The 16272-nt window shown below is 42.2% G+C and overlaps 1 protein-coding gene across 1 annotated transcript in view; it reads right to left on the reverse strand.

The window, feature by feature from the left end:
* The window catches only part of WASL (WASP like actin nucleation promoting factor), a 47975-nt gene extending 40914 nt beyond the window's left edge, over nucleotides 1-7061 (reverse strand). The window contains exon 1 of the mRNA XM_066318574.1: nucleotides 6657-7061. Coding sequence (XP_066174671.1) covers nucleotides 6657-6770 — 114 coding nt within the window. The 5' untranslated portion in view covers nucleotides 6771-7061. The remainder of the gene's footprint in view (nucleotides 1-6656) is intronic.
* Between the last annotated feature and the right edge of the window lie 9211 nt (nucleotides 7062-16272).

The following is a 16272-nucleotide window of genomic DNA, read 5'->3' on the forward strand; positions in this document are numbered from 1 at the left end:
AAGGACAGCTAAATAAACAGCAGAGAGAAAACAGCCTCAGCAAGGTGGGGATGCATGTATGAAAGCAAGTGCCTGAAGTGAGAAGCAATCTGCAAATGTGTTGTGGAGCTCTGCAGCAACAGTTTCCTTGCCAGCAATGATCATCTCCACAGAACATTATGTCTACAGGAATTGAGCAATTCATTTAATGAACTTATTCCAGAATCATATATTCTTAACACAGACATTCCAATTTGAGATGTCTAAAGTGTCACTTACTGCACAAAGAGGTGTCAGCAAAACTGTCTACCTTTAACTCAGAAGTGTCAGAGAAAACATTACTAAATTTTATGAATTAAGCAAGTGAGCAGCTTTCTAAGAAAATGCCCCTACGATTGTTTAAACTGCATCTTTTCTTCTTCTATTTCGACCTTCTAGAACACTGCTCCTGTCACGTGATGATCACACTTCAGGACCTTCAAATTTAATACAATTGCCCCTGAAGGTAACTGCACACTTACTGTTGCCATTTTATTGGATAGCCAAGCATCAAAAACATGTCTGGAAGCCCCAAAAGATGGAGTGGCACTGTACCCAAGCAAACATCCTGAGAAACTAAACTATCTTGTACATCACCTGAGTCACATCCCAGTAGAGTGGGCTGTTTAAAACCACCCGTGAAGACACACTTCTAGTTCCACTAAACCCACTCTGCAAGATTTACTGTTACAAGGAAAACAAACTAGCCAATTAAAAAAAAAATAATTAAAAAATCCCTCTGTGCATTGGTGACACTATGTCAAACTCTCTTCAGAAAACTGTACCCAAAGCTACCAATAAGCAATTCTGTCTAGTGCCTGTGACACATTTTTGTTACTTCCTGTGTTTTATTATCTAGGTATTAGGTAATGAAACCATAGGTCTCCTGTATGCTAAGCTTTATTTCTATACTACAAAGATTCCTCAAGAGAGGAAAGTCTTGAAGCCTATGAAACACACTCACTGGAGGAAAGGACACTATAAATCTTACCACACAGCTTAGAGTCAACAGCAAATTCCCTCAGCAAACTAAGCATTTAGAGCTCCACAAACCCCATCCACTCTGCAGACAGTTCTGCCTATAAAATACCAATGACAGGATTGGTCCTTTTTTCACACTGATTAATGAATCAGTACAAAGTTCCTAGGTGGCACTCACTCATCACATACAAATATCTTCAGTGCTTCACTCCACCCACTCCAGCACTAAGCTAGAAGCTGCCAGTGGCAATTGCTGCCACTGCTGGTACCTGCAGCCACTATAAATGAAAGCAGTAGATGAGTTCTTAATACTGGCATTATTAGAAGTGGAGCAATAAGGGCCACAGAAAGTTCTAAAGAAAAAAAACAGGTGAATTTTTTCAAGCAAAAGTACCAGAACTCTTTCAAAAAAGAAATTCAAAATCTAAAATTAGAGCATTCTCCATTATCATGTTTTTAGCCTGAAACTGAACGGTTCTTATGAGATGGATCTTACACTATTCACTTGCAACAAATTTGGCTAGTACTAATCTTTCAGAATCCTAGAAGAAATAACCAGGGAGAAAAATATTCTAGAGATAAAAAATTCAAAACAGTATTTACAAGCAGATAATTACATCTATTTTCCAAATTGATGGAAAATTACATCAAAAATTACATCAATTTTCCATTAAAGGAAAACCAAAAGTAGTCTTTACATTTACAAACTTCCATGAAATAGCAAACTCAACCTTTATCTTCTAACAAGAACCTACCTGTTCCTTGGGTGTCCTTCTAAGCAAGTGCTATCTGGACATCTTGGTGAAAAAACTGCAGTCAAAACTTGACTATTCATCTGAATCCTACATTAAAACTTTACCCTCTTCTAAATTCCTTAATGTGAGTCTTAGCTGTGAAAAACCAGCAAGTTACAACACAACAGCTTGTGACTACAAATTGTTTTCATCCTGTTGTGTACGTATACCATAGGATTCCAGAGCACTTATCAGGAGCATGAGTGGCATACCTGACCATCTGACTAACCACAGAGATGCTGAGAGACTTTCAGCACTTGACTGTCTCCAAAACAGAGAGAATATATCTACAAAGATGCTCAAAAGAGAGTGCAATAATGCTGAAGCCTTAACAGAGTGAGATGTACCTTAGCAGATGACCCTTCATTCAGCAACACATAAATGCTTCCCAACAGACACAGTGACTGACACTTGGAGCAGGACTCACTCCTCATACCAAGACACAGTTTGTCCAGCACATGAGGCACAAGAACAGCCAGGACAGATGTAACCACTACAGTCACTGGAGCAAAGATAAAAACTTCTGTTACCTGAGCTTCTATCTTAAAGTCAGCTCAATAGGAGATTTAGATGACTGACAGTGAGGTTTATTTTAACACCTAAATTTCTCTTTTACTCCTTAAGCATATCCCACACTTGGTGAATTGATGTTTTGCCTCAAAAATACATACAGCTACGAGATGCAGCTTCTAGACTGTTCCCAAGTGGTCTCAAAACATTTCTCATCCACAGGTAAACAAGCTAAGGCAGGAACTATGCTGTAAAGACATTAATAGCAAGCCGTGAGGAAAACGAGCATGAGAAACACACTATAAGGACAATGGTTGTAGCACTTGCTCTACAGAGTCTGATATGATCCATTACTGTGAAAATCAGTTTTGTAGGCACAGGTTTGGTTCAAAGGAACTGCCAAACCCCACTGTCATTCCCTCTAGAATGGAAGATTATCACTGATAAGTTGTTCAGGGAACTCACTCTAATAGATACTAGTGAGGTGTCTAAAGATGCTGCATGTCTTGTAGAACAGGGGAAATCACAAAAGAAATCCAGGCATAATTCTCAATACTCCCCTGTTCCACAAGACCCCATCCTATACTGTTTATCTTCTTCTCCCTCCACATCTCACTTAAAAGCAAATGCAAAGGTGTGAGAATCACCACCGAGTTAATGACTCAGTTCTCCCTACTTGTTGTACAGGGGGTAAATCCTTTTTAAACTGCAGTGTTGATGTTTTTTGGATATACAGACTGCAGCCTAAACTCACACTGAAGAGTCCCAACAGTTCTCAGACACGTGAAGCTGCCCATTACCCAGACTTTAAGTCTACCTTCAAGTCTTAGCTCATGCTGTTTTCATAAGCACAAGTAATCTTACAAGTCCCTTCCTGATAAAACATTTAATTCTTATCCACCAAGAGCTATAACCACCATTCAAGTTTATACTTTGTTTTATCTCAACTATTACTGCAATTTGTTCTTTGGCTCTGATACACACACTTATTCTGGTCACATGCACTTCTAAAAGCAGCCAAAACAGTTTTCTAAGCTTACTGCTGTGTCACTTCTCTTTCTGCATCCTTCACCAGTTCCTGTTTACCATTTGAACCATGGCAAGATCTTTACAAAGAACAACACACTCTTTGCCTTATTCATTACACCTTATCTAAGTGTTGAGTCCCACTTCTAACCAGCATAAAATATCCATACTCCATTTTACCTACTTCTAATGCTACCAAGTGCATACTCCTCATGGTTTTTTTTAATTTACTAAGGCCTCTCAAAAATTATTTCTTTGGAACAAACTAGTTTTTCATTACTGATGTCTCTAACCAAATTATAAAAGTTACTTCTTTATTACAGATTATAAAAGGGACACCTAACATTCACTTTTTCTTACAAAACTCATTGTTATTTAAACTAATTATTTGTAACTAACTAGAACTTCCACAAAACTTCTAAGTAGGGCATAACCACACAAAAAATCCTTATTATGCACAAAACTAACCTCATAGCTCCCCTCGGTGTAAGTGTACATAAAATTTTATTTCTACATTATTATTAAGAAGTTATTGAAAACTTTTTACAGACAGCAAATTTTGCACCTGACCTAGATAACAAAGGTCACAACCCTGAATGAAAATTAGTTACATGCCAAAACAATGGAAGTCCTAAAGGGCTTTATGCTGGATACATTCTGTAAGTAATTCTACATCTGGAATCATATTTCAGCCAAATTAACTCTAGCTACAGCTTTGACTGTTAGTCAGTGGCTTGCTTTTGAAAACCTGATCTGTCATGGGCAAAGGTATTGTAATTGCTTAGAGAGTCAGATAAACGTTTTACAGCTCAGCAAGGGGAGGGGAAAAAAAGTAAGGAAAAAAAAATCAATTACTGTCTGTATGTACCCTTGCTTACTGGTGAATTTCTCGAAGTACCAGCAGTAGTCTGCAAAATGGGATCAACCTCAGCAACACACAGAGTGATGGCTCTTCACCATTCCCCCCACCCACAGGAAATTTCTTTATTAGGCATCATTACTTAAGATGCCATTGGAATTATGTCCATCCCCAAGTTCACAGACTCTGAGTACTCAAAGATACACTGATAAATTCCTTTGCTTTTCCATAGAGCGAAAATCAGACAGTTGAATCCTCAATGTTATTTCAAAACAGCTGCCTTGTTACCAGTGAGAAACAAAGGAAAGACTGAAATAAATCAGATTCAGAGCACCACAAGCTTTCTTAAGCCTTCAGGCCTGATAGGAGCACTATGGCATCCATTAAGAACTCTAAAAATTATTACTACAAAGAGTATCTAGAAGCATGATTTAATGTCTCAATTTTCCTCTGGTGTTCATTACATGAGGTCCAGTGAAACCAAAACCTAAAATCACGTCCATGTGGCTGACACACATCACATCCAGTAGCCTCTCCACGCCCCAGAGTGACAGAAACACAACCTGCAGCAGCAAGGCAGCCCAGATACTTCAGGAGATTGCAAGAGCAAGCACTTAGCATCCCACAGAACTCACAAAGCTTTCCTTTCTTAAAAAGCAGCACTTACAGTCTGAAACTTCACTAATGAGTAATTCAGATATGGATATTGTGAGATCCAATATCATGAACATTACAGCACAAAGGCACTGATCAGCACGGCATATTGAGTCAGGCTAGAAGGTCAAGAGTCCTTCTGGGCTCCAAGTTAGACAGCCCAGGCTGTCACCATCTCCAGGTACTCATTCCACTCCTCCAAGGGACAGAATATTCAATCTGGTCACTTGATTCTCAATGTCTGGCTCATGCCACACAGTGAGCCAAAAAAGCCAGGTTAAATCCCTCTAGACCTTCAATGCTCAAGTCCTCAAGATGGAGCAGAGAACCTCAACTGTACTAAAATAAGTCTATGGTTAACTCAGAGAACATAAAGGGCTGCAGAAAAGGGGAAACAACCGACCACAATGATAAGTGTCATCCAAAACTCAGTGTAAATCAGAAGAAGGTGTAACTTCAAGCAAGCCATAAATCCCACGACATCCAGATCCTGTGAAGATATTTACCTCCAGTCTGCTTTCAATACACTATTTATGCAGAAAAGTTAGGAGCTTAAACGAGGGGAGTTTTAGAGCCCAGTATAACAGAAATTAGAAGTGCATTCAGCTAACAAGAAAAAAATCAAGTTACAGAAAAACAAACTGGAAATCAATTCACACACGAATTCATGCACTATTACTTATATTTCGAGAAAAGCTGATGCTTTTTTTTTTTTTCTTTTCTTTCTTAGCAAAGAAACTGAAGATATGAAACACTGCCTGACATTAACCGAGGCATTTCCACAAATCTGTACTTTTCAAACACATACTTTAGGGTCATACCTTCTGACACACAACTAAAGTTACTGTGACAGCATCTGATCTAAGCCACCCCAATGTAAATATTCTCCACTTCCTGTTCAGCTGCCGCATCTCAGGCTTTCCTCATCTCAGGCTTTCCTCGCAGCTTGATCAACGATACCATCTCAAAGTCCAGAGAGTTATGTAGAATCAGTGTGACTACACGGATATCCTGCTTTAAGGCACAGTTTTAAGTTCATGGAAGACCCTTCGTGGCTTTACACCAAGTGGCTAACAGTATTCTAGGTACCGGACACGATGCAGCCAAATAGTTATTGCTTTGAAAAGTAGGATTTTTTTTTTAAAAAAGCAGCTTCTTTTCTAATGAAAGGCGTTATATTTTGAAGCTTTCAAATAGTTTTTTGTGATACAGATAAGTAGTTTTAGTACAGTTTCACCTTACATGCGAGAAGGTATTCTGAAACCGAACTTACTGATATAGAAACAGGAAAATACGCAGTATTTGAGTATACACAAACCTGTTGTTTAGGCTAAGAAAAGTACAGACTAAACCCACGGCAGGCCTAGCGCTGAGACGAGCCTTCCTACAGCTTGGTCCAAGCGCGCTCTGCGGTACCGCTGGTGTACCTGGTGCACCGTCCCGGCCTTTTAGCCCCGAGCCCCGCTCCTCGGCGGCCGGTTCCCGGCAGAGCAGCGCAGGGCAGCGCAGGGAGCTGCACACGGCCCCGGCCAGCCGGGCGGGGAAGCACGGCGCCCACAGCGCTGCCCGAGGCGGTCTCCGCAGGGAGCGAGGCCGGGCCGGGCGGGCAGCGAGGCCTGCCAGGGCCGCCCCCAGCCCGGCACCGGGACGGGGCAGCCGAGCGGCATGAAACTTCCACAGCCGTAACTTCGCAGCGCCCGGCCCGGCTGTCCTCACACGCCCCCGCCCGGCCCCGGGCCCCGACCCGCCGCGCCTCGGCGGGGCCGCCGGGGGTGCCCCGGTCTCGTCGCCCCCCCCCCCCGCTCGGGACTTACCACGCATTTCTTGCCGAGGAAGCCGAAGAGGCTCTCGTTCTCCTGCGGGGTGAGCAGCAGCGAGCCCACGTTGGTGGGCCGCCGCGGGGGCTGCTGCTGCGGGGTGCCGCTCATGGCCGGGGCCGGCCCGGCGCTGCCCTCGCCGCCCTGCCGCCGATGGCGCCCGCGGCCCCTTCCTCCCCTTCCTCCTCCGCCGCCGGGGCCTCACAGCGGCGGCATCGCGGAGCCTTCCTCGCGGGGCCGGCCAAGGAGGGAGGAGAAGAGGGGCGGCGGGGAGGCGGCCGGCCGGGAAAGGGGGGTGCCGGGCAGCGGCGTAGCCTCGCCGGAGCCGCTCCGCGCCGGGGCCGCTCCCGATCGCTCCCGCCCCTAAACTTCCAACTCCGGCCCGGCCCCGGCGGCCGCGCGATCCAACATGGCAGCGGGGGCGGGCGAGACCACGGCGGCGGCAGCCAAGGGGGAGCCCGGCGAGCGCGCGGCCGCCGCGACCATGCGCCGTGCGGGGGGAGGGCAGGGCAGCGCGCCGCCTTCCGCGCCCGCCCCCTCGCTACCTGCCGCGCCGGGCGGGGCCGGGCACCGCGGCCGGCGGGGGAGGGCGCTGGGAGCGCGGAGGAGGAAAACAAGGCGAAACGGAGGAGCCGCCGCCGCCGTAGGGAGCCGTGGGAAGCGTGAGGGGCAGTGCGGCCCCGCTGCTCCGGGCCGAGGCGGTGCGGAGCGCGGCTCCGTGAGGAATCCGCCCGGGGCGCCGAAAGCATCGCTGAGCGCCGGGGATCCGGGCCGCCCGCGGGTATTCGGCAACCAGCGTGTGCTGGGAGCTCTTCAGCTGGCAGTGGAAGCCGCGGGAATGTGTAACCCCGAAGTCTTTGCTCGTTTTAGGGCGGAGAAGAGGCGCGATGCCGGGGAGGCCGGGCACAGGTTCACCCACCCCGGCCAAACGCTGCCTGAGGTGAAACACCTCCAAATACGAGGTATTTCACCCTCTGTAGGGGCCAGCTGCCGAGGAGAAATCACAATCAACAGCCTTTGTCAGGCAGATTTCCCCCTGCTTCTCCCCGTGTGACAGCAGCCAGCTGCGGTGAGGGCTGAAGGCGTTTCAAAACCCAGGGCGCTGCTGCTTGTACTCAGCTTCCAGCTGCCCAAAAGAGACATTCGCGTCTCTCACCTGCAAGGGTGAAAAATAGGTACCAAAGTGAGCCCCTTGCTAGTTTTCTGTGGATTTAGGTGAGGAGTGTGTCTCGTCTGATAAACTAATTGTCTGTGGGGAAGGTGCTAGGTGAAAGACGAAAGGTCCCCCACTGTGATTTACTGTACGTGGTAGAGTAGAACTGAAGAAGTGCAAGAAGAAACGAGCCAGGGAAGACAGGAGAAAAACCTGGGAACACAAGTCTTTATATGATGCTGTAATGACTTCATATCTTCCAAAAGATCAGGGCAGCCCCTTCTGCTCTGCTAACCCTTCTGCTTGTAGTTCAGAGCTTGTAACTGCCTCCTAACGTGTAAGAAAGGAGGATATGGAAGGAAATCCTGATTTTACACCATAAAAAGAGTTTTGAAGTGCATGCATATGCAGGACTCCTCAATCTGCAGGTCTCTCAAAGGTGGCTTGAGTCTTGCTGTAAAGGAAAACCAGTAGGAACCAAGTGATTCCAGCGTGCTTCACAGCAATGCTAGGTTCTTCAGTTTTACACACTCTGTGTAAAGTACACGCTTTCTGTGTAAGTATGTGTGTATTTTTAGTAAAATGGGAAATAAGCTATAGAATCTTGGCAGCGTTTCTTTCCTTGCAAATGTATGTAAAAAGATAAAGCACTTGGAAGCGCTGTACAAGATGGTGTTCTGTGGGAGTTTTTGTGGTTTTTTGTTTTTTTTTTTTTTTTTTTTTTTTTGAGGTTGGTTTGTTTGGGGGCTTTTATTTCATATACCAAACAATTATTGTATAGCTTAAGCCGTTTAGGGGAAATTCACATTCCTCCCTTGCTGGTGGTGTAAATAACAAAAACTATAGTACACCTTCAATGAGTATATGCTGGTACTGTCCTCATCATCTCATCTCTTGTATTCCTTGATTATTTTTACTCTCTAAAGACTTTAGGTGTTTGCTCCTATGTAGATCTTTCCATACTGCCTGGGTGATGCATTTTGCTTCATACTGTTCTTTTCAGACCAGCTGGCTGGTAGTTATTCTTAAGAGACTTTTAACCTTCAGGCTCTATTGTTAGGGTTTTGTTTGCTTTTTTTAATAAGGGGAGGCAGGAAAGGGAAGAAAAGAAGTCTATTTTCAGTCCCTGTGTTTCATTAATTATTCAAAAACTGTTTCTGTTTTTATATCATGGCTAAGCAGCAAGTCCTGAAGGGAGGGGAAAATACCAATATTTGTCAATACATCCAAGGCATTCACTGAAAAAAAAAAAAAATTGCCTTTAATATATATGTGTGCAGTAATTTCAGCAAAAACTTGCTGTTTCTGCATAAAACATCCAGTTGAAGCAAAGTTCTCTCGAGGAAGGCCACCAAGCAGAGTTACCTGCCTGTATTTTGAAGACATAGGAGTGCTCCTGATGACTTAGAACAATTTATTGGAGGCTGTGTTCTGAATTTCTCACTCCTTAGGGGTCAAATCGTGTTACTCATTGCTGATGTCTATGTCCTTCTAGGGAAGCTGGTCTTCTTTCATATTTTTCCATTTCAGGACACTATATGCAATTGGAAATTGCATAATGTGTATCAATATAAGTAAGTGTCATGATTTTAAAAATCTATGTTATAAATACTTATTTAATAAATTTTATTATTCTTGTCAGAGTTACCTTTGACAGAAAATAAAATTTGTCTTTTAATGGGAACTTCTACAGTAGTAGTTCATGCTTCAAGTTTCACAGTTTAAATAGTCACACAATTTCAGAAGTAACATTCTACAGTTGAAAAGGGAGTAAGGATGTGAGGAAAACTTCCTACTTAAAGTTCATTTTTCTAGTGCTATAAATCATACCTTAAAGATTTTATGAATGACCGAACTATGTAAGTGAAAAAAGAATTAGTTATCCAAAGATTTATTATTTTTTTAGTAGCATCATTGCATTTCCCAAATCATGATCTTGTCACAGTTCTGGTTTTAGGTCACAGTTTGGCTTTCTGGTTTTCCCTAAAATGAAGAGACAGTTGATTACACCAAAGAACAAGCAAGGGTAATGGGGAATATGCCTTTTCACGGGAAAAAAAAAAAAATTCCTACCATCTCATGCTATTTGCAGTGACAAGTGGAACAGCCTGGGACAAGTGCAAACCTCACTGCAGCAACCACAGGAGCATGGCTGGGGGAGATCAGGAGCGAGAGGATGTGATTACTGTGACCACACAGGAGTGGGATGTCAATAGGGCAGCCTGGGAATGAACAAAAGTTCAGCAAGTTGCCTTTCCCTCTATTCCCCTTTGGCTGGGCCTGTAGAAAACACCAGTCTGCTCATTGCAAAACCCCTTGTGGTAACTGAAAATGAGGAACCGTCTTTGTGGTTGGAAGTGGGTTTGCAGCTGTGGAGACAAGTTCTCTTTTTTGAGGAAATCACATTTTTCTCAACAGAGACCCCGTTGAAGAGGATGGAGTTTGCACTGTTACTGACTCAATGTCAGATAACATATTAGTTATTTGACTGATAATTGCCTCATTCACTTCTACTCTCTGTGTTCTGAGCCTTTAAAAGTGGAGGATTTGCTGCCCTGAGAGGTACCCCCTGGAGGTAACTGAATCATCTGTTAAGTTAGGGAACATTTCAGATTCAGTCACTGCATTTCCTTTCTCAGAAATTTTGCATTATCTCTTTCAGGCGAGGAATAGTCTGGAAGAAAGAGGATCAAACCTGTAGTGTTTTATTTTCTGTACGTTGAATTTGTGTGCTGTAGATTTCAATAACAGAACAAGATGGTTTAGCAACAAAAGTTGCCAAAGATGACAGTTAAGTTTTATTTTAATTGGTCAGTAAAGCCTCTGCTGATTCCATGTGGATGTGGAAGTGTGTCAGCAGGAAGCAGCCTCCCCCTTGGTGGGCAGGCTGTGCAGCAGAGTGTCCTTGCCACAAGAGTGAGCAGGCTGCAGCCTGAGAACCAATGCTCTGGTACAATAAGTTCTTTCATTTCTTGCACGGATCCTGTCTTAAGTGCCAGCTAGAACTTTTCCTGTAGTGCCTCGTTGTATGTGTCATCCGTTTGTGTCTTTTCTAGCCCTTATTTTTGACATCAGACTGCTTTCTTGAAGAAAAGTAATTTGTGCCCTTCCCGTTTACTCAACAATAAGGTTGGTTTTGCTTTGGATAGAGTTGTACTTTTGAGTTATGGGCAGAGCTGGCCCTTTTCAGAGCTCCTCAGCAATCCTTTGTGGCCTGAAGCATCAGACATATTGCTCTTCTTTTCAGGACTCTAAGGACAATGGACCAAAAACATGCTGGAATTTGAGGTGTCCTCTCTCTCCTCTTGCTTATTGATCATTGCCTGCAGCAGCTATGCAACAGTTCTGTAGCTGCTCTGCAAATTAGAGGTGAACATTTTTCTTTCCCCAGCCCAGGTAGCATCTAGCCTTGCATTAGAGCTCATCTTCGAAACTGTGTGGCACAGGGTTTGTTGAAACACTCTTTATTTTCTTTGCTTGGTTTGTAACTCAGCAAAGATATGACTTCTTGAATTTTACACGCAGCAATAACCATGGGTGGAGTAAGTAAGTTAATCTTGTTTTATTTGCAAGTATTAAAGGGAATATTTATTCCTTCCTGTAAGTTTCCTGACAATTTTTTAATTCAATGTGATGAAATCCCGCTTCAGCCATTAGTCAGCCACCGTGGAGCTCAAAAACTTCACCACTTAAAAGCAAAAGAGAGACATGTTCTTTCCTTACTGTGATCTGCAAATCTGTTGTTAGAGCACATTTCCTTAACAACAAAAATCTTGCTCTGGCTTTGAAACGTCAGTTCTTATTTGCAGCGTGACTGACCTCCCACCCTGATCAGCATGGTTCTGACCAGGAAGCCTGGTCTTTTCTGAGAGCAGGGAAACACAGGCAAGTGCATTCAAAATCCACCCTTTTTACTCTAAGTGCTAAAAACAGAGTACATACTTGCCCTCTAAAATCTGCCTTGAGGTCAATAGTTTACTCCCACCAGGTCAATGAGCAACTGAGAAATATGTGATGCAGCTCAGCAACAATTGCTTTTTGGATCCTGATGGATGACTTGGTAACTTTTATATATATAGTTTTTATTTCTTTTCTTTTTAAATTTTCTTCTTTAATTCTCTATCTGGCACATAACAACCTTAGGAAACAGGCATGGACTGCACCTTTGTCCTCTGTTGAGGTTGTGCTGGGGCTCACACTAGCAGATCCTTACTGCAGCCCTGTGGTGTGTCAGGGCAGTCCTGCTCTGCTGCCGCTGCTCTCCAGGAGGCCAAAGACTGAGATCCTGTCAAAGGGCAGGTTTGGGTCCAGACCTGGGGCTTCTCTGTAGCATCTTACTGTCTTTGGTACTTCTTTAGTGTTTGCTTCTGTGCAGGTTTTGCCAGTGAATGCAAATATTTGGGGGAAAGGGAGGGGGAAAAGAGAGAGCAGTCTTTATGCAGCAGTGTTCTTGCAGGTGTATGGCTCCACCTCATAAAGCAAGATTGAGAACATGCATATCTTGATCAACCTGATTTTTGTGTTTGGGGAGGTTACTTATATAAGCCGCAGGCCAACTAGAGCAACTGGTATAGTGAATTATATTGTTTTCATAGGAAGAAGTGAATATGCTTTAAAAAATCTAAAAGCTTAACAAATGTATGCTGCGGGAGTTTTAACATATATAAACAAAAGAAAATTGAACATGCTTCAAACTGGCTTGAGAAGATGGATGAAAACTGTCAGTTTAATTTTTTTTCAAAACTACTGGTACTTAACACATCTGATCCATCAAGAAAATCTGTAGTCTGTGCAGTTGTTTTACCTCTGAGAGAATTAAGTCTAAAAGTACTTCTTTGTTTTTGATTGCATTCTAGTAGGTAAAACCAGTTAAATTTCCTTAAGACTTTAGGAATATCTGGAATTTAGCACAGACAGACAACTTATTTTAATGGCTACATTCTTGGCTACCCTATTATTATTTTCAATTAAGGACTCTTCCTATGATATGTTAGAATGGCACTTACAAATTATGTCAGTGCTTTATGTGGGTATCTAATTCACTCCTGCTCACCAACTTTACCTGAAGGAGAAGTTGTCAAATAAGAGCATGCCTACCTGACTTTTTCTTTCTATAACTAAAATGCTGGGATATATGTAGCACTGCTTGAAGCCCTGCATAGTTATGGTGCCCAACTGCCTTTTAGGTACATATGAGAACCCAGTGTCTGATTTGGGGAAGAACTGTTGAACTTGGAGAATATCCACAGCAGTCCCCCCTCCTAAAACTAACCAGCCTTTAATAAATGCTGACTCTGTGTTCTACAGCCTGAAGTGGTGAAATTTAGTTCCGTTTCTATACTTTGGGACAAATAAATTTTGGAAGATGTGTAACTTTTTTTTATTCATAGATGTCATAGTTTTTCGAGCCTATCATTCCATGTGTTAAAATTATATATATATAATATATTTTTTATATATATATGACAGCTTCAGACCTACCATTTTGAAATGTAGATTTGGTTTTGTGGCGTTTGCTGCTACAGCACAACACGTAACGCTGACCTGTTTTGTCTGGTTAGCCTTCTTGACCTTGAGTTTTCTCATGTCTATTTAAAAGATGAAACCCAGCATTTTTATTTAAAAGACTGTCACAATAATTAAAGCACAACGAGTTGCTGTTCAATAGCTAGAAACCTGCAGCACAGCTAATAAGGCTTTCTGAGAACATACTTGCTGCTGCTATAGCAGCTCTTTCACAGAGGTCATGGCGGGGAGCCAGAGGAGGTTGGTAGACAGCTAGGCAACCAGAAAAGAACAAGTTTGTCAGCATGTGCAGCTGATTAATGTGAGGATAATTTTCCATAAGCATAGCCTGCAGTGTTTGCTTAAGGTGGGGGGGTTTAATTTTTCACTAAACTTCCTAAAAGCTAAGCCATTTTTAACCGTGGTTAGAAAGTAGTTTGTTCAGTTCAAATGGAATAAGGCTCCATAAGATCTTTTATGGTATTTTAACTCTGCCTACACATTGCAGTAGGCTGAGGTGTATTTCATATACAGGCAATATAAGGTTATTCCCACGAAGATACATTATGACAATTATTTTTGATAGGTGGTTTTATTTCTGCAAGTTAGAGTGATCACAACAAGAAAACACGAGAAACATTTAGTGACAGAAGAGGCACCCTTTAGTTATTATGTTCTCCTAATTGTGAATGTCATCTAGATTGCCAACATGTAACAGGAAATAAATTAACTAGGTGGCTTATTGTTATAAATGTTACATAAGTCTGTGGGAATATAAATGGTCTTCTACGTTTTATGGTGTTCTCTAACCCAGAGTCTCTGTTGAAGTATAACTGAATCATAGTTCCAATCTCCAAAGCAGGTCTAGGTGTATTCAGTGGCTGCACTGAATCTGTACTTCTCCTTTCTCTGGCTCTCTCCATGTGCAAGGTCAAGGCTGAAAAGAGAATATTATTAACATTGTGTCATGCAGAGACTTCCTTCACACTGAAATAACCCAGATTTTGCCCAAGGAATGGGATAAAGCAGATGGACTAAAATAAATGCACAAATTCTAAACTTTCAAAACAGAAGACAAAAATCAATTCATGTTTGCCCTGTTGGGTGTTTTTAAAAACGAACTAATAACTCACTCAAATCTTAATAGTGTTCTTGAATATACCAGAGTCTATAACCATGCGTGATTTATTTCAAATATAGTGCAACCATAACCTGCATTCTGCTTAATTTTGCAATAAGAACTGTCTTTATCCATTATTTATTGTGTTCAAATATGAGGAGGATCAGAATATTAGACAGAAAGAGCACAGTGGCTTAGAGGATGAGTTGGAGAAATGAGATCAAAATGAGTGGTAAAGCCAGCAGTGCTTAAGTGTCTGGATTGAGAATGACTGAAGGGGAGATCCAGGAGTGGTTGAGAGCTGCCCTGGCAATGTGGCCTTGGAAAAGTGAATGTAGGTCCCTGGGGCTTCTGCTCAGAGATTCCCACTAAAGTCAGGGAGGCATTAGTGCCATTGTGCAAGGCCCTAAAGCACCTCATCAGGAATAATGTGTATGATTCTCTCTGGAAGTGCATTTAGGTTGGAACAGGTTCAGAGGACAGATGCATGGCTGGAAGAATAGGAAAGAGGAAATGAGATATCATGGCAAAACAAAATGACAGAAGACCAAAGAAAAGATATAAAAGTTTAGGTATAGTATAATTCCTGATCAATGGATATGTGTAGTTTCTGTTACCTTGATATAATTTCTGTTCCTACATTGTAATTTCTTAACAATCAACACTGACTGCACTGTCATTTTTCAGGTGGTGAGGAAATACATTTTTTTTAAAGTGAAAGATGATGTTCGTTCCAGAAAAGTGTTTAAAAATTAATAACAGATACATTTCTAGAGAAATTTAGAGATTCCTTATTCTGAGGAGAGTCTATAACATGTCTCCAGCAGAATTACGTGGGGACAAAACAGATTTTACTGCTTTAAAGCTGGACCTCAAGACAATATGATTCTTTCAGTTGCTTTTAACACCAAAGGACAGGCCTCAGTTTAGAAAAATCCCTTCAGTTTTTCTGTTCATCTTTGTCTTTTAGATATCTTGCCATCTAAAAAGTAATAATAAACCAAATCACTGCTATGGAAGGAATTTAAAATCCTTCTGTCTGAAGTTGTCTAAAACTAATAATGATTTGGGGGTCTGTTGAAGAACAGTAGCTTCTAAACAAATCTGTCAAATATTAATTTAAGTCTCTGTTTAGTCTACAGCAGTGATATTGCTTTGAATGGAATATACATGATAAAATATGGGTAATGGGTCTTGTCAAAAAGCTTTCTCATTCTATTTCACATTTTCCAATAACAGACAATCTCCACTGCATTTAATAAAAAGTAATAAAACTTCTGACGCCAGAACTGATTGCTGGTTAATTTAAAAGAAAGGAAAGTTATTACCTCTCTTTGCAGTATACTGCTCATTCTCTGCATCTAGAAGTCAGTGGTTAAATAAAGTCTCTCTGGGAGGAATTTTCCACTGTGACTCATAAGCATTGGATTGACAACCTTTATAGAAATTTAAATGCAGTCTTATTAAACAATACACTTTATAAATGCTGAGGGATGAATTTCTTTCACTGGGTGCGGGGGCACTGATGTCAGGGAATGGTTTGTAGAGAGTTTATGGAGCTATGAGAAGCCATAAGTTGGGATTTTCCTGGTGGGAACACCTGTAGTATCCCATCAGGAGGACAGGGTATCTAATGGTACAGAGCCCATCAGCCAGCAGCAATTATCTAAATGGTGTTTGCCCAGGGAATAAAGCAATGGCCACATAAATAAAAAATAGTTGGGTTTCTTTCAACATCACCTTAGAGCTGGATATTGCTCTTGCAAACATCACTTGAAACAAGTATTTCGGTGAAATGAAAATAACTATCACAAGCCTTCCTATCTTTTGAATGT

This window comes from Sylvia atricapilla, chromosome 5 (assembly GCF_009819655.1).
Source record: "Sylvia atricapilla isolate bSylAtr1 chromosome 5, bSylAtr1.pri, whole genome shotgun sequence".
NCBI classification, from domain to species: domain Eukaryota; kingdom Metazoa; phylum Chordata; class Aves; order Passeriformes; family Sylviidae; genus Sylvia; species Sylvia atricapilla.